At 44.7% G+C, this 19579-nt stretch overlaps 1 protein-coding gene and 1 long non-coding RNA gene across 8 annotated transcripts; one reads left to right on the forward strand and one right to left on the reverse strand.

Annotated features, from left to right (window-relative positions):
* Window positions 1–1016: 1016 nt before the first annotated feature.
* On the reverse strand, window positions 1017–15932 carry dipk1c (divergent protein kinase domain 1C). 7 transcript variants are annotated; one of them, XR_013454222.1, is made up of 8 exons: window positions 15628–15932; window positions 7155–7358; window positions 7029–7082; window positions 6777–6958; window positions 5625–5910; window positions 5134–5298; window positions 2555–2805; window positions 1017–2121 (listed from the first exon to the last, which is right to left on the reverse strand). XR_013454222.1 is itself a non-coding variant. In XM_078096416.1 (8 exons), the coding sequence occupies exons 1-8, from the start codon at window positions 15835–15837 to the stop codon at window positions 1915–1917; spliced, it is 1383 nt and encodes a 460-aa protein (XP_077952542.1). In that variant the 5' UTR covers window positions 15838–15932; the 3' UTR covers window positions 1017–1914. The 7 variants fall into 7 exon arrangements, 4 of the variants coding, with proteins under 4 accessions (XP_077952542.1, XP_077952543.1, XP_077952541.1 ...); XM_078096416.1 differs by having other exon boundaries at window positions 2555–2629; XM_078096417.1 differs by adding an exon at window positions 10575–10698 and having other exon boundaries at window positions 2555–2629; window positions 7029–7358; window positions 15628–15767.
* Window positions 15918–16320, forward strand: LOC144390154 (uncharacterized). The gene is made up of 2 exons (XR_013454224.1): window positions 15918–16056; window positions 16226–16320. It is a non-coding gene; the product is annotated as an uncharacterized LOC144390154 (long non-coding RNA).
* The last annotated feature ends 3259 nt before the right edge of the window (window positions 16321–19579 follow it).

Here is a 19579-nt window from a genome sequence, read left to right on the forward strand (position 1 = left end):
TGAAGCAGGGGATGCTTTAGGGGCGGGGCTACACACTGATTGACACGTCTCTTATAGACCATGAAGCAGGGGATGCTTTAGGGGCGGGGCTACACACTGACAGGTCTCTAATAGACCATGAAGCAGGGGATGCTTTAGGGGCGGGGCTACACACTGATTGACACGTCTCTTATAGACCATGAAGCAGGGGATGCTTTAGGGGCGGGGCTACACACTGATTGACACGTCTCTTATAGACCATGAAGCAGGGGATGCTTTAGGGCGGGGCTACACACTGATTGACAGGTCTCCCCTGAAAAGGTCTCATTAGTTGAAGATGAGCTACAACCAAAACTCAAAAGCGGCAAGAAAACAAAGATGGCGACCACCTCTCCAACAATTGGGGTTGTCATGGTGACTACACTGACGCAGTGTAGAGATTCAGGAAGCAGATCATTATCGGGACAGAACATCCTGAAGGTAAAAGAGAGACGTTGGTAAGTGGTGAGCGGAATGCAGAGACTAGATAAACCCTGGGGGGGTGAAGTTAAACCAGTTAAAGCTCATCCCAGAGTTTCATCCCGTCCATTTACAGCCAGTCAAACACAAAGATGAAGCAGAGACGAGGCGACCTGAGGAGCTCCAGCCTCAACTTGTCTCCACGCTCCGAGGTCCACGAGTTCAGGCTCTCCTTAAGTACTTCCTGCTCGCTCGGGGCCTTCAGTGCCGCTAACCCCAACCCCTGGCAAAGGGCTCAACATCTGGATCCGCGCCATGTCCTGACAGACTGGACCTTCACCCAGGAGACCACTGTCTCAGCAGGCTTATGCTACTCGGGGAACCTATTGTGTTCTCACGTGTCTCTACTCGGTCCAGCTGAGACGACGTCTCCTAAAGCAGAAGCAGCTGTGATGAGGTCATCTTCTGGTCCTCAGAAGTCCTCTCACCGAGACGTGGTGAAGGAGGCTCTGTGGGGGGGCTAGTTCTGTTATAGTCTGTCGACACGGAGATGAAATCAGAGACACTCTGAGAATAACTGTATTCAAGTCAGTTTTTAAACCTGTGAAGAAGTTACACACACACATATAAATGGAAGCTTTAGTTCACACTCATCAGAAGGAGGTTCTACTCTCATGTAGATGGTCTTCTGAAGATGGAGATGGTCTTCTGTGGATGAAGGCTCCTCCTCCTCCTTCACATCTAGAGTGAGGTTCAGCTTCTTTACGTTCAGACACTTAAAGAAACAAGTTCATGAAACAGAGGATCCCTTCTCCGCGAAAGCGGCGAGAAGGTCCAGACTGTGTGTTCATACACAGAGAATTAATCCTCAGCTGAACAAACCACAGGTGACCTTCTGTGGAGTGAGATGAAGCCGAGTTGTGTCACATATCACATGATTCTCTTCCTGGTTGTGGAGAAGGTGTCACATGACACCACGTGTACAGCTCTACTTCAGCATGATGACACGTTCTCTTCCTGGTTGTGGAGAAGGTGTCACATGACACCACGTGTACAGCTCTACTTCAGCATGATGACACGTTCTCTGCCTGGTTGTGGAGGTTTGTTTTAACGCGAGTAGATTGTCCTCATGAAGTGTCCTAATGACGGATTAATACGTGAGTGACATCATCACACCAAGGGTCAAAGAACATGCTCCTCCGGGGAGAGGAACCTTGAGGCCTCATGAAGAACACGGTCTAGTATTTGCTGGTGGTCAGTCCTTCTCTCCAGAGGTTGAACCAGACAGCAGAGAGGGTCCAGGGTCCCGGTCACCCTGAAGCTGCTGGACGGAGTGTCTTTCCCTCCTGTGGAGCCTCACAGGACAGATTTATACTTCATGGGAGGTCAAAAACGATCCTGAAGAGCAACCACAAATGACCCGTTGGATGGAAAACATCTCGCTGAGGACTCAAACCGGGTGGTTCAGTTCAGTTCTCAGAAGTTCAGCGCTGTGTGGCCCTTCTCCTCCCTGGCCCCGCCTTCCTCCCTTGAGGCCCCTCCCTCCCGGAGGAGGCGGGTCAGGACGCTGAGGAGGCGCAGGTGGACGCTATGACCTCGGCCCCCCGTCTCTCCTCCTCCGTCTTCCTCTACGCCTCCACCCTCCGTCTCAGAGCACTCCTGCACCGCCCGCTGCAGCTCCACCTGGTGGAGGCAAACATGGAGGAAAGGGTTAAGTCCAGTAGGTGGCCACCCGTTGCTGACGTAGCTTCAGGGAGGAGGTCTGTGGAGGAGCATGGACGGGTCAACACACGCTGTTCATGTCTGACGTACCTAACTGACTAAACTCCGCCCACTTTATGAAATAAAGTTCAAAACCAGGGGAACCTACTTTGGAACTTTATTTTGAAAATTCTGTGTAATAGTTATTCTTTTGCTACTTAGCCAGAGGTCAAAGGTCAGAGGGGATTGGGGACACTCACCTCAGGTTCAAAGATCACATGTCACCTAATCAGTTTAGTCTCATTATAATAATAGACTGAACATCAATATGAATATTGGTAGAACTTCAGATGAGGATTGTCTTCAATCGGTTATGGAAGATTTTAGATCAATTTAAAAATAGAAAAAGTCGAACCTGCAGAGGGAGACCGGCCTTCGACCCGAGGAGAGTCGGAGAAAACCAGGGCCGGAAGATCTTCTCACAGATCACCTGAGGAGGAGATGATGGAGGAGGAGGAGGGGGAGGAGATGATGGAGGAGGGGGAGGAGATGATGGAGGAGGGGGAGGAGATGATGGAGGAGGAAGCACACAGATTAATTGAGAAGAAGCGGAGAGAAACATTTGAGAGAAAAGAGAAGGAGTGGAGGATGGAATGAGAAGAAAGGCTGAAGGAAGAGGTAGAGAGGAAAGGAAAGAAGGGAGGAGACAAGGGGACATGTAGAGGGAGGAAACAGAAAAGATGAATGTGAGACACACGATAAAAACAATGCCTCCTTTCTCTGAGGAGATGATTGACAGGCGGGGGGGCCCTCTGGACCAATAGGACGTTAGCGTGTCATCACTGTGTCGACGGCGTCTTTCTTCTTCTCTTCCTTTGTTCCTCTTTTTGTCTCATTTGTTCATCTCCTCTCGTCTGATCATTTTTTAAGTATTATTTGTTCCTCAGTTGTTTTATATCTTTGATTCGTTTTTCTCTTTTGGTTTTTCATTTTATTTCATGTTTGAAATAAACGAGCTTTTGAGCTTGACTCCTTATTCTCTCTGGTGGTTTTCATTTATTTTATTCTCTTCATCTCATCATTTGATTATTTTGTCTCCTGTTATCTTCCCTTCTTCCCTCGTCACCTTTTGTCCTCCCTAATCACGTCCTTGTGTCCTTTGCTTCATTCTGAAGGCCTTCCTCTCGCTCCTCTTCCTCAGATGTTTGTGCAACCCCTCGTCTCATGTTCTCCTCTCATGAATGCAGGTATCTCGTATCATGTGGCGTGCGACACCGGAGCGGCGAAGAGAGTCTGTCCCGCCGTTGTCGTGGAGACGGAGGTGGTGATGTGCTTTGTCTCCTCCGAAATCTGACGAGTTACAGATGATGTGGAGGCTCGTTGTTATTATTATTTTTATCGTTATTGAAAGTAAAATTATTATCATGATACTCTCATATTATTTCTATTAATTCATTATTATTAAGGTCCTCGCTACGACTAGTCAGAGAGTAACTTATTGTAATAGAATAATTGTAATAAGCTGTGAATAGAATACTTATTATAAGAGAATAATTCATGGTATTCTGTGTGTTAATATCTGGATTATTTAAAAAGTGCAATAATTTTAACATTTTAGATTGTAATGTGATTTTATCAATTTTCCATTTAATGAGACGTTGTGTTAAATTGAGAATTTAAATTCAAATTCAACACATTTTAATCAAAATACACAAATTCAATTTAATTTTGACTCCTACTGATGGTAATAATTCAACCAATAGCAAAATTCTAATTGTATCATAATGTAATGTTATATGGTCCATTTTAGTTGTAAGAACAACAGCTGATTTATTATTATCCTTGGATTATTGTTATTATTATTATTATTATTATTATTACTTTATTTACAGAGAACTTATAGTTCAGTATAAAAAAACTGAGAACTGATTACAGCAATAAAAAAAGTAAATATGTAGATAGAAAAAGATACAAAGCAAAAGCAGAACTTTCTCGAACTATTTGTAATTTATTCTTTGAATTGGATGCCAAATCTAATTCTTCAAAAGCATTTTTGCGATAAATTTAGGGAACAAAATTAACATTTTAAAACACTTCTGCAAATGCGATAATAAAGAAAAGTGTAATGTTGAATGAAAGCGTCTCATCCTGTCGGCAGACCTCAGATCTGACTCTTTTTACTCACGTGTAATTAAATACGTGAAACAGAAGAGTCTTTTATTATGGAGACTTTAAAACAGCCATCATCATATCAGTGATTAATACGAACGAGTTAAATTGTTAAATAAGGAAATAAAGTTTTTGACATGTTGAAACCGATAAAGCAAATAAAACTTTTGTAAGACATTGTCTTATTAATTAATGTCATTTAATCTTCTAATTCGTTATTAAACTGATAGATGGAATTTAAAAAATAGATATTTTTATAATAAAATACTTTTCTTTAGTATTTTATTATTACGATATATAATCTATTCTATTTGAGTCATTTTTCCTGAGATTAAAGAATTAAATATGGGACCAAACAATAAACATATGCTGAAATAAATTACAAATATCTTCATTTTCACTGTAAACAAAAATATTAATTTTCACTGTAAACAAAAATATTTATTAAAAGAGGAAATAATAATAATAACTTAACAAAAAAAATATTTCTCATATGTATTCTGAAAATTAAAGAAACTAAATATCTAAAGCACAACAGAATTATTTCTTAATGTATAAAAAATTTATTAACTATATATTTTCAACCTTTTAGTAAACATTACTATTGAGGGATACTATACTATACTAAAACATTATTTTTAACAAACGAGTAAAGACCCATTAAATAACAATAATAATTAAAATCATATTTAATGTTTTTAATAATTCAACAGCTTTAAACTCTTTTCTGTGTTTTGAGGTTTCAATAATTGTGATTTTATAGAAACCTGAACAATGAAAGCCTTTGATGGTCCCCGCCCAGGTCCCGTCCCCGTCCCGTCCCACCTGCAGGTTGCTGTTCCTGCGCACCGCGCTGCACCTCCGTCTGTCCCGGTCGCAGCGGGACGAGCAGTCGAAGAAGTTGCAGTCGTCATCGCTGCTGCAGTTCTGGTCCAGAATGTCCCTCATCTTGGGCTCGAAGAACGCCATGTCCACGTCTATGGCAACCACCTGAGGGACAAGGACGCGGGGACATGAAGGTCTCCACGTATTACTATTGTCACTCAGTTGACTCTTCTGGAAGCAGTTTTTTGCTGTTCACAGTCAGAAAAGACGTAAAGATGGAAGGTTTTGTTAAACAGAGCTTTGTGTTTAAAAAACAACTTTCCACATAAACAGTGAGCTGATGATCCACAACGTTCACAGGATAAAGACCAATAAAGAGGAGCGGTTGGTTGTTTTTCCTTTTATTGTTGAAGCGCAAAAAGAACATTTGACTTTTTATTCTCGTGTAAATGTTCTTCTTTGTGTTTTTGGAGGGAGACCCCGCGACTCACCGTCAGGTCCTTCCTGATGGCGAAGTTCTCCGGCTTGATGTCGCAGAGGTGCAGCTTGTGGGCAAAGTCGTGGTCGAAGTGGCGCACCATGTCCAGGAAGCTCAGCGCGATGCGCTGCACCTTCTCCCTGGAGCTCCACCTGGCCCGCGCCCCGGAGACCTCCACCCCCTCCAGCGAGAAGATGTTCTGGTCCCAGGCGTGGCCGGCCGAGAGGTACTCCACGGCGTAGAAGTGTCCGCAGGAGCCCAGCACCTTGGCCACATGGGTGCTGAGGTCCTGCAAGACTCTGCAGGGCCGAGGAGGGAAGGTCACCTGTTTTTACCTGTTGTCATGATCTCAGAGGATGAACCGTAGTGACGTTCTACCTCCAGCCCCACACGGGTCACTAGTAAACTAAATAGAACCGCCCGAGACTTTGTTCCTTCTCTCCAGAGGATGAACCCTCCACGCTCTTCACGTTCAGGTCTCATATTTTCATCGGTTTCTGCTTATTTTGTTGTTTGTGTTTTTATAAATATAAATATGACAAAAGTTGAAGTTCTTTTTATCATCATATAAGTTTTACGCCTGTTATTGGGTAGCGGCTAGAGCTTAGCAGATAGCAGATAGTGGTTTGTGGCTAGGGGTTAGCGGGTAGCAGATACTGGTTAGTGGTTAGTGGCTAGGGGTTAGCGGGTAGCAGATACTGGTTAGTGGTTAGTGGCTAGGGTTTAGCAGGTAGCAGATACTGGTTAGTGGTTAGTGGCTAGGGCTTAGCAGGTAGCAGATACTGGTTAGCGGTTAGTGGCTAGGGCTTAGCAGGTAGCAGATACTGGTTAGCGGTTAGTGGCTAGGGCTTAGCAGGTAGCAGATACTGGTTGGTGGTTAGTGGCTAGGGCTTAGCAGGTAGCAGATACTGGTTAGTGGTTAGTGGCTAGGGCTTAGCAGGTAGCAGATACTGGTTAGCGGTTTGTGGCTAGGGCTTAGCAGGTAGCAGATACTGGTTAGTGGTTAGTGGCTAGGGCTTAGCAGGTAGCAGATAGTGGTTAGCGGTTTGTGGCTAGGGGTTAGCAGATAGTGGTTAGCGGTTTGTGGCTAGGGGTTAGCGGGTAGCAGATACTGGTTAGTGGTTAGTGGCTGGGGTTAGCGGGTAGCAGTTAGCGGTGGCTTTACCTGAGGAAGGTGTACTCCTCCTGCTGCAGCAGAGACCAGAGGGAAGCCAGCTCTGCTCGGGAGTAACTTCTATCTCTGCTCTTCAGCTTCTTCTCCCATAGCCTGGCCAGGGAGTTGTTACCCCCCCCTCCTCCTTCGTCTTCGTCCTCGTCACCCTCAGCCAGCCCCAAAGAGTTTCGTACCTGAGATCAAAACGGAGAAATAAAAGGGAAGCCACACTTGTGGTTTTTGGTTTCTTCCAGTGCATCTTACCTCCAGAGTGGCGTAGAAAACCACATCGAGCGGCGAGAGCTCCTCCGCTGTGTCCTGTTGGAGAGAACGACGTGAGTCAGAGGGCCCCCCCCCCCCCGTCCCCTCCTGGGAGCCGCCGGCCCTCACCTGGTAGTCCAGTATCCCCAGCGGCTCGTAAGAGGTGAAGTTCTCCAGCTTGGACTTGAGGATGACGGGGCTTCCCCTCCAGCGCGCCTCGATCACTTTCTTCCCGTTCTCGTAATAGAGGCAGCGCTTGTACTCGACCAGGCCGACCACGCACAGGTCCTCGCACATGTCGCCTGTCACCGAGCCCTCGCCGAACTGCAGGCACTGTGGCGTGGGGGGGGGGACACACAAAGTAAATGCGTAGGTGCAGGGCCACCAGGGAACGTAAAGGGACCTTCTGATATTCGCCTTGTTGCTAATCTACCCAAACAGGCAGGTTTGTCACAACTTGTCTTACAGAGTAGAAGCAGCTTGAAGCGGACGCACCATCAAACATCTATGAGATGAACACACAGACATTCGCTGTTTCATGCTAACCAGTGAAGAAGATGTGTCAAAAACTAGCGCAATGTTAGCATTGAAGCATGGTGGCTAGCCAACCCACAGGAAACCACATAGCCGTAGCATTATAGCATGCTGTAATTAGCCAGCCGTCCGCTACCTAGCTCGCTAGTTCCATCATGCTACAATGCTACGTGGGTTCCAGACGTATCAGAGCCGCTGCGTGTGGACCTGAGGCCACAGGAAGTGAGGTGTATCAGGAGATCTGTGATGTTTTTACTAAGCGGCTCAGCGCCCAAAGGTGCTGAGGATTAGCGAGGAGATTACCCGGATAATCCCTCAGCTCGCATTCCAACACAAACATCCGTCAGCGAGGAGAACCTGCAGCTTCACCACAGAGCTCCTCCGGACCCAGAGTCCACCTTCAGAGACCAAGAGCTCTGGCAGAAAGAGGTGCAATAATGTTTAAGGAGGTTCAAGGTAGAAATCAAAGGAAAGGAGCTCATGCAGACCGAGTAGTGAGCTCTCCTCGTCTCCTCCCCACTGAACTCCTCCTCGGGACACGGATCAGTGGACAGGTAACGCGAGGCGGGAAGTGTGAGGGACGGACAGACAGCTTTAATGGTCCAGAGAAACCGAGGCTCGGAGGGCGATGAGAGCCGAGTGGCGACAGACGTCCTCCAGGTCCTCAGAGTCAGGTTCACATGTTGGAGGAGAGACTTGAGATAACGGAGACAATAACTCTGTCTCGGGAGGGGGGAGTCTGTTAATCTACCTGTCTTCTACAGGTCTACCTGTCCTCATGTTCTACCCGTCCTCCACATGTCTACCTGTCCTCTACATATCTACCTGTCCTCTACCTCTAGCTGTCCTCTACCTCTATCTGTCCTCTACATGTCTACCTGTCCTCTACCTCTACCTGTCCTCTACATATCTACCTGTCCTCTACGTATATACCTGTCCTCTACCTCTATCTGTCCTCTACATATCTACCTGTCTTCTACAGGTCTACCTGTCTACCTGTCCTCATGTTCTACCCGTCCTCCACATGTCTACCTGTCCTCTACCTCTACCTGTCCTCTACATATCTACCTGTCCTCTACCTCTACCTGTCCTCTACATATCTACCTGTTGTCCACCTCTATCTGTCCTCTACATATCTACCTGTCCTCTACCTCTACCTGTCCTCTACATATCTACCTGTCCTCTACCTCTACCTGTCCTCTACATATCTACCTGTTGTCCACCTCTATCTGTCCTCTACATATCTACCTGTCCTCTACCTCTACCTGTCCTCTACATATCTACCTGTCGTCCACCTTTTCCCGTAATTTCTGTATTGTTTTGTATTGAATACAGGTAATAAATGCAGAGTACACAAGTATATACAAAGTATACTAAAGGTATTATTACTGTGTAGACGTGGTGTAAACCCTGTGAGACCCTGAGTCTGCTTCAGCTCACAGCTGTAAACTGAACGAACACACACACACATACAGAAGAAGTATGTCTGTGTGTGTGTGTGTGTGTGTGTGTGTGTGTGTATCTGCTTCTCGTCTGCATGAGCTGTAAAAACATTCCATGTGATCTTCCTAAAGTGTTGAAAAAGACTTTAAAAAAAGCGTAGCCGCTTAGCAGAGACGTGCTAATGACGTGGTTGTTTCCTGTTGCCATGGCAACGTATTTTTAAAATGAAAACTTAGTTTCGGTCCGGTGAAGTAAAGCAAGCGATTAGACCCGATCTGAACCGGGAGAAGTGTTCTCCATATTCGTGTACATTTAACGGTTTGTCGTGCAGCGATGCATTCAGGGGCTGTTGTGTTTATCATGTGTCTCCTGGTCTGCAGCAGGTTGTTGGTTCGTCTGCTTCAGAGGTTTCAGCACTGAGTGAATATGATGATGATGAACTACCTGGATTATTAACAGTCAGCTGTAGATCAAGTCTGCTTTTTATTTCCAGTAACTTTTGTCTACTTCTTTACTTCATTGTCTCCTCCTGCCTCGTGTCCTCCTCCCTTAAGTCTCCTCCTGCCTCGTGTCCTCCTCCCTTCATCTAACACCTTAAGTACTCTGCCTCCTTAATCTCCAGAAGAAGAATCGTTTCATTCTGTCTCTCTGTGATAATTTACCACAAAGGTTCAACTGGCTCCACCTCCAACAGACCGCAGATTCATCTGGGCCGGCGGGGTCAAAGGTCGAGTGGAGCAGCATACAGAGTCCTCCCCCCGCCTAGATCAACACACAGCAGGGTTCCTGTGTACTGGGAACAATGGTGGGATGTTTACAGCCGGAGGAATGAGGAGGTGTGTGCTGAATGGCTGGTATTCACACACACACACACACACACAGACACACACCCATACAGACACACACACACACAGCGTGGGTGGAGTCAGGACCTCGGGGTCGGCTCACAGGAAGTGAAGCAACAAGTCAGATTGCTTTTAACTTGAGTTGTTTGTCTCCAAACGTTTGTGTTTAAAGTATAAAAGCCAAAGATTTTAAGTTTCATGTCACTTTTAAATTATTGAAAAAATGTATTTTTAAAAGCATTTCAATTTTTCCAATTCAACATATTAAAAAACGAACACATTTTAATCAAAAAGTTAAACTTAAAAGATCCCAATATATGAATATTTCTTTTAATAAAAAAATACTTAATAACTCATTCGTGAATATATCTGTAAATGTTTATTAACTTTCCGAGAACGTCTGAGGTCAAAGGGCATGACTCCTCAGTCACAGACACACACACACACACACACACACACACACACACACACACACACACACACACCTTTCAGCCACGTGCCGGTTATTATTAAACAGATTATAATACGGTTTGTGAAATAAAAATCTAATGTTGATTAATTCTGCAGAAATGTTCCGTTGTACGATTGATAACGTAGTTTAAAGCTACTGCACATTCAATATGCATGTTTCCATGTGGGATTTAGTCTTCAAAAATGTTTAAAAAGTGCTTTTTGTTGACCGTCGGGAAGGTTGTGATTTTTTCTCTAATTATCACTGTTTTATTACCTCGTCTGATACAGGAGATGACCTAGTCATTATTTTCTGTAATTTGCTTCACGTTGCATCTTCGTAAGTTCCATGTGGCCCGATTGTCCCTGAACGTCTCCTAAAGTGCCCCTCTGGAGACGGACTGATGAGACAAAAGAGACAAAGCGCTTTAAAGCGTCAGTTTGTGCTTCACGCGTCCTGAAGGTAAATATTTCATCTGACACAATGATGTAATTAGAGATCTGTGGCGCGTTAGCTCGAGGCGCTAGAATCCCGTCAACACACACACGCACATGCGTGTTTACTGGGCCTGCTGGACGAGTCACGTTTCCTCCGAGGTTCGGCTCGTCTTTGTTGAGGAGGATTGAATGTTTGAATCAACAAATGAACTAATAACACGGTCAATAGAAAACCTGGATAATGATTAATTTAGATCAATTATGGAGCTGAGGGAAAAGAAACTGAATTATTTTATTTAATATCAAAGCCAATTATTTAATTTAAAAATAATATTAAAATATATTATATGAGATTTTAAAGTTTAACATTCCCAATAAAAACATCTCCAGTAAATGTTTTAACGCTCTCACTTTTTGTGGTTGCTTGGCAACTGCAGTCAGTCATTTTCTGTCATTTGAAATGAAATACATACTTTCTTCTGAAGGATCAGAGCTGAGTCATTTTTACTTTGATTGCAATTTTGAGGCTTAAAACAAGAATCACCATCAGGCCACAGTGACCTTTGACGTTCTCACAGCAGACGGATGGACAGACAACCCAGTAACAAACTTCTACCCGACTACTTAAGACGCCAAGACGAGATTAAGTGTGTCAGCATACTCCACCTGTCAATCAGCGTGTAGCCCGCCCTAAAGCCTCCCCTGCTGAAGGGTCTGTTTGACTCTAAATGGACCGTAGTTTAGTCAGTCCATATATCGTCACTTCCTGAAGACGGACTAATCGCGGACCTCGAGCCTTTAAAACACCCACAAACCAGCAAGAGGCGGCATAGAGAGTCGCAGAGAAGTCATAAATTATGTCGCGTCATAAAAGGTTGTTGCCACTTCATCATTTGTTTATCAATGAACAAATCCAGAAGACCCATGCATGCAACCTGTGAGGGTCAGGATGCGGCCCGGTAGACCCTGGAAGACGGTTTGAGGCCCTTGTGATGTCCCTCTAAAGTAACATTAAAAAAGCATCAGGCCATAAATAGGCAGGAGAGCGCCAGACAAGCAGTGACATGCGAGCCCATAAATAGTCCGAGGATCAACAAGAACATACAGATTTGTGCTTCTGCAGAAGCTGAGCAGACAATTTATGAGACATGAAGAGGTCAGTGAAGCTTCACGTGCACTTTGTGCATGAGAGACTGAAAGCCAGAAAATCAGGGGGATCAGCGCCGGCTGTGCATCACCATGAGGGACCATTCGTTCACTGATCCACGGTAAGAAAACAGCTGGGTGAAGAGGCAGTGTGTCTTTTTCTGGTTGTTTTGTCTCTATCTGTAGTCATTTTGTGTCTCTTTGTAGTTGTTTTGAGTCTCTTTGTAGTAGTTTTGAGTCTCTGTAGTTGTTTTGAGTCTCTTTGTAGTAGTTTTCTGTCTCTTTGTAGTTGTTTTGAGTCTGTAGTCGTTTTGAGTCTCTTTCTAGTTGTTTTCTGTCTCTTTGTAGTTGTTTTGAGTCTCTTTGTAGTAGTTTTGAGTCGCTGTAGTTGTTTTGAGTCTCTTTGTAGTAGTTTTCTGTCTCTTTGTAGTTGTTTTGAGTCTGTAGTCGTTTTGAGTCTCTTTCTAGTTGTTTTCTGTCTCTTTGTAGTAGTTTTCTGTCTCTTTGTAGTTGTTTTGAGTGTCTTTGTAGTAGTTTTGAGTCTCTTTCTAGTTGTTTTCTGTCACTTTGTAGTAGTTTTCTGTCTCTTTGTAGTTGTTTTGAGTCTCTTTGTAGTAGTTTTGAGTCTCTGTAGTTGTTTTGAGTCTCTTTGTAGTAGTTTTCTGTCTCTTTGTAGTAGTTTTCTGTCTCTTTGTAGTAGTGTTCTGTCTCTTTGTAGTTGTTTTGAGTCTCTGTAGTTGTTTTGAGTCTCTTTGTAGTCGTTTTGAGTCTGTAGTCGTTTTGAGTCTCTTTGTAGTTGTTTTCTGTCTCTTTGTAGTTGTTTTCTGTCTCTTTGTAGTAGTTTTCTGTCTCTTTGTAGTTGTTTTGAGTCTCTTTGTAGTCGTTTCGAGTCTCTGTAGTTGTTTTGAGTCTCTTTGTAGTAGTTTTCTGTCTCTTTGTAGTTGTTTTCTGTCTCTTTGTAGTAGTTTTCTGTCTCTTTGTAGTTGTTTTGAGTCTCTTTGTAGTCGTTTCGAGTCTCTGTAGTTGTTTTGAGTCTCTTTGTAGTAGTTTTCTGTCCCTTTGTAGTCATTTTGAGTCTCTGTAGTTGTTTTGAGTCTCTTTGTAGTAGTTTTCTGTCTCTTTGTAGTTGTTTTGAGTCTCTGTAGTTGTTTTGAGTCTCTTTGTAGTCGTTTCGAGTCTCTGTAGTCGTTTTGAGTCTCTTTCTAGTTGTTTTCTGTCTCTTTGTAGTAGTTTTCTGTCTCTTTGTAGTTGTTTTGAGTCTCTGTAGTTGTTTTGAGTCTCTTTGTAGTCGTTTCGAGTCTCTGTAGTTGTTTTGAGTCTCTTTGTAGTTCTTTTCTGTCTCTTTGTAGTTGTTTTCTGTCTCTTTGTAGTCGTTGTGAGTCTCTGTAGTTGTTTTGAGTCTCTTTGTAGTAGTTTTCTGTCTCTTTGTAGTAGTGTTCTGTCTCTTTGTAGTTGTTTTGAGTCTCTGTAGTTGTTTTGAGTCTCTTTGTAGTAGTTTTCTGTCTCTTTGTAGTCGTTTTGAGTCTGTAGTCGTTTTGAGTCTCTTTCTAGTTGTTTTCTGTCTCTTTGTAGTAGTTTTCTGTCTCTTTGTAGTAGTTTTCTGTCTCTTTGTAGTTGTTTTGAGTCTCTTTGTAGTCGTTTCGAGTCTCTGTAGTTGTTTTGAGTCTCTTTGTAGTAGTTTTCTGTCCCTTTGTAGTCGTTTTGAGTCTCTGTAGTTGTTTTGAGTCTCTTTGTAGTAGTTTTCTGTCTCTTTGTAGTTGTTTTGAGTCTCTGTAGTTGTTTTGAGTCTCTTTGTAGTCGTTTCGAGTCTCTGTAGTCGTTTCGAGTCTCTGTAGTCGTTTTGAGTCTCTGTAGTCGTTTTGAGTCTCTTTCTAGTTGTTTTCTGTCTCTTTGTAGTAGTTTTCTGTCTCTTTGTAGTTGTTTTGAGTCTCTTTGTAGTCGTTTCGAGTCTCTGTAGTTGTTTTGAGTCTCTTTGTAGTAGTTTTCTGTCCCTTTGTAGTCGTTTTGAGTCTCTGTAGTTGTTTTGAGTCTCTTTGTAGTAGTTTTCTGTCTCTTTGTAGTTGTTTTGAGTCTCTGTAGTTGTTTTGAGTCTCTTTGTAGTCGTTTCGAGTCTCTGTAGTCGTTTCGAGTCTCTGTAGTCGTTTTGAGTCTCCGTAGTCGTTTTGAGTCTCTTTCTAGTTGTTTTCTGTCTCTTTGTAGTAGTTTTCTGTCTCTTTGTAGTTGTTTTGAGTCTCTGTAGTTGTTTTGAGTCTCTTTGTAGTCGTTTCGAGTCTCTGTAGTTGTTTTGAGTCTCTTTGTAGTTGTTTTCTGTCTCTTTGTAGTTGTTTTCTGTCTCTTTGTAGTCGTTGTGAGTCTCTGTAGTTGTTTTGAGTCTCTGTAGTTGTTTTCTGTCTCTTTGTAGTTGTTTTGAGTCTCTGTAGTCGTTTTGAGTCTCTTTCTAGTTGTTTTCTGTCTCTTTGTAGTAGTTTTCTGTCTCTTTGTAGTTGTTTTGAGTCTCTGTAGTTGTTTTGAGTCTCTTTGTAGTCGTTTCGAGTCTCTGTAGTTGTTTGAGTCTCTTTGTAGTTCTTTTCTGTCTCTTTGTAGTTCTTTTCTGTCTCTTTGTAGTCGTTGTGAGTCTCTTTGTAGTCGTTTTGAGTCTCTTTGTAGTTGTTTTGAGTCTCTGTAGTTGTTTTCTGTCTCTTTGTACTTGTTTTGAGTCTCTGTAGTTGTTTTGCGTCTCTTTGTAGTAGCCCTGGGGGGTTCCCTCACACAGGGCCCCTGACCCTGTTCCATGTTTGCCTGCTCAGTAATCCATCTGCTCATGGATGAATGGCATTAATCATTAATGTTTTCATACATATAACAGAGTTCCTTCTGCACAACCACGGCTCTTTTCTTTGCTCTACATTTCTTTTCTACCAGTGAAAGTGATGCTGCGGCCTCCTGTTCCCCCTCGTGGAGACGAGCTCAGACATCAGAGAGAATTCTACATAATAACAGTTGGATGCTGTAACGTGGACATCAGGCTCCTCTTTCATGTGTTTCTGAACAAAGGAAAGCGTCCAGCAGAATAAGTGAGTGTGTTTGTGATTAGTTGTCCTTTCCAGCAGTGGGCTCCCTTTTCTTTTAGAAGACAGCAGAGCTTCTTCTAGCCAACGGGACGAGCGTTGGACGTAACGAGAGTTTCTTTCCTCTCGGGTCTCACGAGGAGCAGCTGCAGCCCACGGTTCAACTCTGTGAGATCAAGGAGTTCCCTGAGAGCGTATTTTTAACCCGGCCCATGACATCACCGCCCTGCACCGCTCGGATCTCTCATCCAGAGGCCCTTAATGACGTGACATCACAGCCCGTGTGATGGAAAATGTTCTTTACTCCAAATGTCTGGGAGACTTTGATTGAGCCGTTACTCAACAGCAGCAGCAGAGTTTGTGGATTTCATCACGTCGCTGAAACTAAGACTAAACAAAAGGAAAAAATGTTTCCATAATTCAGCAGTGTGGCGGCTGATCAGTGTCCTCGGGGGATGCACCTGGAGTTCATTTGCATCTTTGTTTGTGTTTTTGCATTTTAAGTATTTTTCTGTCGCCAGCTACACACTGATTGACAGGCCTCTAACAGACCATAAAGCAGGAGATGCTTTTGGACGGGCGTCTCCAGAGGACTAGAGGACTACAGTGGGTCTCCAGAGGACTAGAGGACTACAGTGGGTCACCAGAGGACCAAAGGCGTCTCCAGAGGACTAGAGGACTAAAGGGGGTCTCACTCACCAGCCTCTGTAGGATCCTCTTGCTCTTGTCGTCGGTGCAGTAGTCGGACAGGATGCTCCTGTGGACCAGAACCAGGCCGTTGAGGAACAACCAGGAGCCGAACCAGAGCAGAGCGCACACCAGGGTCCCCCTCCGGGAACACAGCCTGAGGCCCAGCCAGCGCAGCAGGCAGAGCCCCCCCCCGCCCGGCACCGGCCCTGCGGGGAGCATGTCGGCCCGGTGGCAGGTCCAACGAGAGCTTCAGAGCTCTGGACCTTTAACGTTTGGACCAGAAAGAACCAACGCAGAGCCTCGAGAGTTATTGGCCTGAAGAAGATGATAATCCAACGCGCGGCAGTGAAAGAGTTTATATCGTGTATCGGCAGCAGGTCTTCATCCTGCCTCCGTATCGCAGGAGGCCACGTGGGCCGTTTGTACTGGATGTCTGATGTCAGTGGAAAAGCCCAAATGAAACAGCAGAAGAAGAGAGCTGTGATCGTCCAATCAGAGCGCACTGGCCAGAAATATGTCATATATTTACATATAATAAATAAAAAAATGAGTTTTTCTTGGAAAACACACTTGTGCACGCTCACACAAGTAGAACAAGAGTCCTGAGATTCTGGAGAAGAGTTCCAGCCTGTGAAGAGAGAGAAGATTTAGATGTTACTCAGCATTTTGTATTAATAATTAAATCAAATGTGTCAGATGTTTCCTCTGAATCTCACATCCCTGAAGGACAGAAACCCGTCAGAAGGTCTCCGATCTGAGCTTCCCCCCCCACCTCTCACAGACCCATGAAGTCAGACCAGGATGTGAGCTGAACCAGTTTATTAATCACTTGAATAAGTGGAACTAAAAATCATTTCACTTTCTACTTCAAAGGTTGTGATATTTCTTTAAAGTCCAGCAGTTTATCTTCCGTCGGGCGAACTGAAGTTTCGTTCTGATCATAAAGATAATTCCTCATGTCGACATTCACTCACCGTCTCTCTGGAGGAGGTCATTGGTGTCCAGACGTCATCGCCATCACACTCTCCTGAGGGACCTGGAGGTCTTCAGTGAGTCCACAGAGCGGATCAGGAGGTCCCAGCAGGAGAGATGCTCCGTGAGGTAGAAAGCTGGACAGACCTTTGCAGGAGGCGGCACTAAGCCCTGATGCTGGACTGTCAGGGTCCGGACTGCTGTGAAACCCCGACCCGGGACTGTCAGGCGCTCTGGTTTCTCCTCAAGCTGCTGCTGCTGCTTCGCTCCACGTCCAACTGGCTGGTAAAAGATGTGTGTGTCTGTGTGTGTGTGTCTGTGTGTGTGTGCGTGTGTGTGCGTGCTCAGGCTTGTTCGTTCAGCTCCATTCTCCTTCCTTCCTCCCTTCAGTCTGCTGCACGCCAGCTATTTCTCTCCTACCAAATCTGTGTGTGTGTGTGTGTGTTTGTGTGTGTTTGTGCGTTTGTGTGTGTGTGTGTGTGTGTGTGTGTTTGTGTGTGTTGGTGCGTTTGTGTGTTTGTGCGTTTGTGTGTGTGTGTGCGTGAATGTGTGTGTGTGTGTGTGTGTGTGTGTGCGTGAATGTGTGTGTGTCTTCAGGGAGGCGGCTCCTCTGGTCCCTCCTCTCAAGCTGGAGAGACCCCCCCCTTTTCTCTCTAACTCACCCCTTTCTTATAATCACATGCTACTGTACCCCCCCTCTCTCTCTTTACCCCCCACCCTCTCTCTCTTTACCCCCCCTCTCTCTCTTTACCCCCCTCTCTCCTTACCCCCCTCTCTCTCTTTACCCCCCCTCTCTCTCTTTACCCCCCCTCTCTCTCTTTACCCCCCTCTCTCTCTTTACCCCCCACCCTCTCTCTCTTTACCCCCCACCCTCTCTCCTTACCCCCCTCTCTCTTTACTCCCCTCTCTCTCTCTTTACCACCCCTCTCTCTCTTTACCCCCCTCTCTCCTTACCCCCCTCTCTCTCTTTACCCCCCACCCTCTCTCCTTACCCCCCTCTCTCTTTACTCCCCTCTCTCTCTTTACCCCCCACCCTCTCTCCTTACCCCCCTCTCTCTTTACTCCCCTCTCTCTCTTTACCCCCCACCCTCTCTCCTTACCCCCCTCTCTCTCTTTACCCCCCTCTCTCCTTACCCCCCTCTCTCTCCTTACCCCCCACCCTCTCTCCTTACCCCCCTCTCTCTCCTTACCCCCCTCTCTCTCCTTACCCCCCTCTCTCTCTTTACCCCCCACCCTCTCTCTCTTTACCCCCCACCCTCTCTCCTTACCCCCCTCTCTCTTTACTCCCCTCTCTCTCTTTACCCCCCACCCTCTCTCCTTACCCCCCTCTCTCTCTTTACCCCCCTCTCTCCTTACCCCCCTCTCTCTCTTTACCCCCCTCTCTCTCTTTACCCCCCCTCTCCTCCTAGAGTTTCACCAAATTAAAAGCTCTCAACCCATTTATCTCGCTCTTTTTCTGCCCCCCTCCTGCCCCCCCTCCTGTGCTGTACATTGTGAGTGCTCCTATAAATACAGCTCAGAGGCTCAGGGCATGTTGGTAATTGCCCCGTTTGTAAAAAAAAGCCACTTAAGTTGTGCAAACAAATGAAAGCTGCATGTTATTTAAGATACAAGTGTGTGTGTGTCTATGTGTGTGTGTGTGTGTGTGTGTAGGACCAGGTGATTAACGATGGTACACTAATCAAAGCTTTCTTTATGGCCACACACCTCTGTGGGTGAATGAACAGAGCTGGCTAGTTAGCGAGTTAGCTGGTTAGCGAGTTAGCTGGTTAGCTAGCTAGTCGTTGGCCATCAGTTTGATGCTTGTTTTCTGTGGTCAGCGTGATGTTTCCATGGAAACCTTATAGAACGAGATAGGCTGAAGATTAAGTTCAGTCTCATTGCTTTTATAATACGTTCATGACGCCCACCTTCATTGTCCAGTTGCAAAGGTTCGTATTGCCCCAAACCCATCAAACCCATCAAACCCATCAAACCGATCAAACCCATCAAACCCATCAAACCCATCAAATCAATCAAACCGATTAAATCAATCAAACCCATCAAACCCATCAAACCCATCAAACCGATCAAACCCATCAAACCCATCAAACCCATCAAACCCATCAAACCCATCAAATCAATCAAACCGATTAAATCAATCAAACCCATCAAACCCATCAAACCCATCAAACCCATCAAACCCATCAAACCGATTAAATCAATCAAACCCATCAAACCCATCAAACCCATCAAACCCATCAAACCCATCAAACCCATCAAACCCATCAAATCAATCAAACCGATTAAATCAATCAAACCCATCAAACCCATCAAACCCATCAAACCGATCAAATCAATCAAACCCATCAAACCCATCAAACCCATCAAACCGATTAAATCAATCAAACCCATCAAACCCATCAAATCAATCAAACCGATCAAATCAATCAAATCAATCAAATCAATCAAACCCATCAAACCGATTAAACCGATCAAACCCATCAAACCGATTAAACTGATCAAACCCATCAAATCAATCAAACCGATCAAATCAATCAAATCAATCAAACCCATCAAACCGATCAAACTGATCAAACCCATCAAACCCATCAAACCGATCAAACCGATTAAACCGATTAAACCGATCAAAATCAAACCCATCAAACCCATCAAACCCATCAAATCAATCAAACCCATCAAACCGATCAAACTGATCAAACCCATCAAACCCATCAAACCGATCAAATCAATCAAACCGATTAAACCGATTAAACCGATCAAAATCAAACCCATCAAACCCATCAAACCCATCAAATCAATCAAACCCATCAAACCGATCAAATCAATCAAACCCATCAAACCGATCCAGCCGATCAAACCCATCAAACCGATCAAACCCATCAAACCCATCAAATCCATCAAACCGATCAAACCCATCAAATCAATCAAACCGATCAAATCCATCAAACCGATCAAACCCATCAAATCAATCAAACCGATCAAATCC

The sequence above is a fragment of the Gasterosteus aculeatus genome, chromosome 21, assembly GCF_964276395.1.
Source record: "Gasterosteus aculeatus chromosome 21, fGasAcu3.hap1.1, whole genome shotgun sequence".
NCBI lineage: Eukaryota > Metazoa > Chordata > Actinopteri > Perciformes > Gasterosteidae > Gasterosteus > Gasterosteus aculeatus.

Coding starts and splice junctions, on each gene's coding strand:
- dipk1c (XM_078096415.1), bottom strand. CDS start 15,837: ATGCTCCCCGCAGGGCCGGTGCCGGGCGGGGGGGGGCTCTGCCTGCTG. Junction 6,959..7,028: donor TTTTCTACGCCACTCTGGAG/GTAAGATGCACT, acceptor TTTTGATCTCAG/GTACGAAACTCTTTGGGGCT. Junction 2,630..5,133: donor GCAGGAACAGCAACCTGCAG/GTGGGACGGGAC, acceptor TCTCCTCCTCAG/GTGATCTGTGAGAAGATCTT.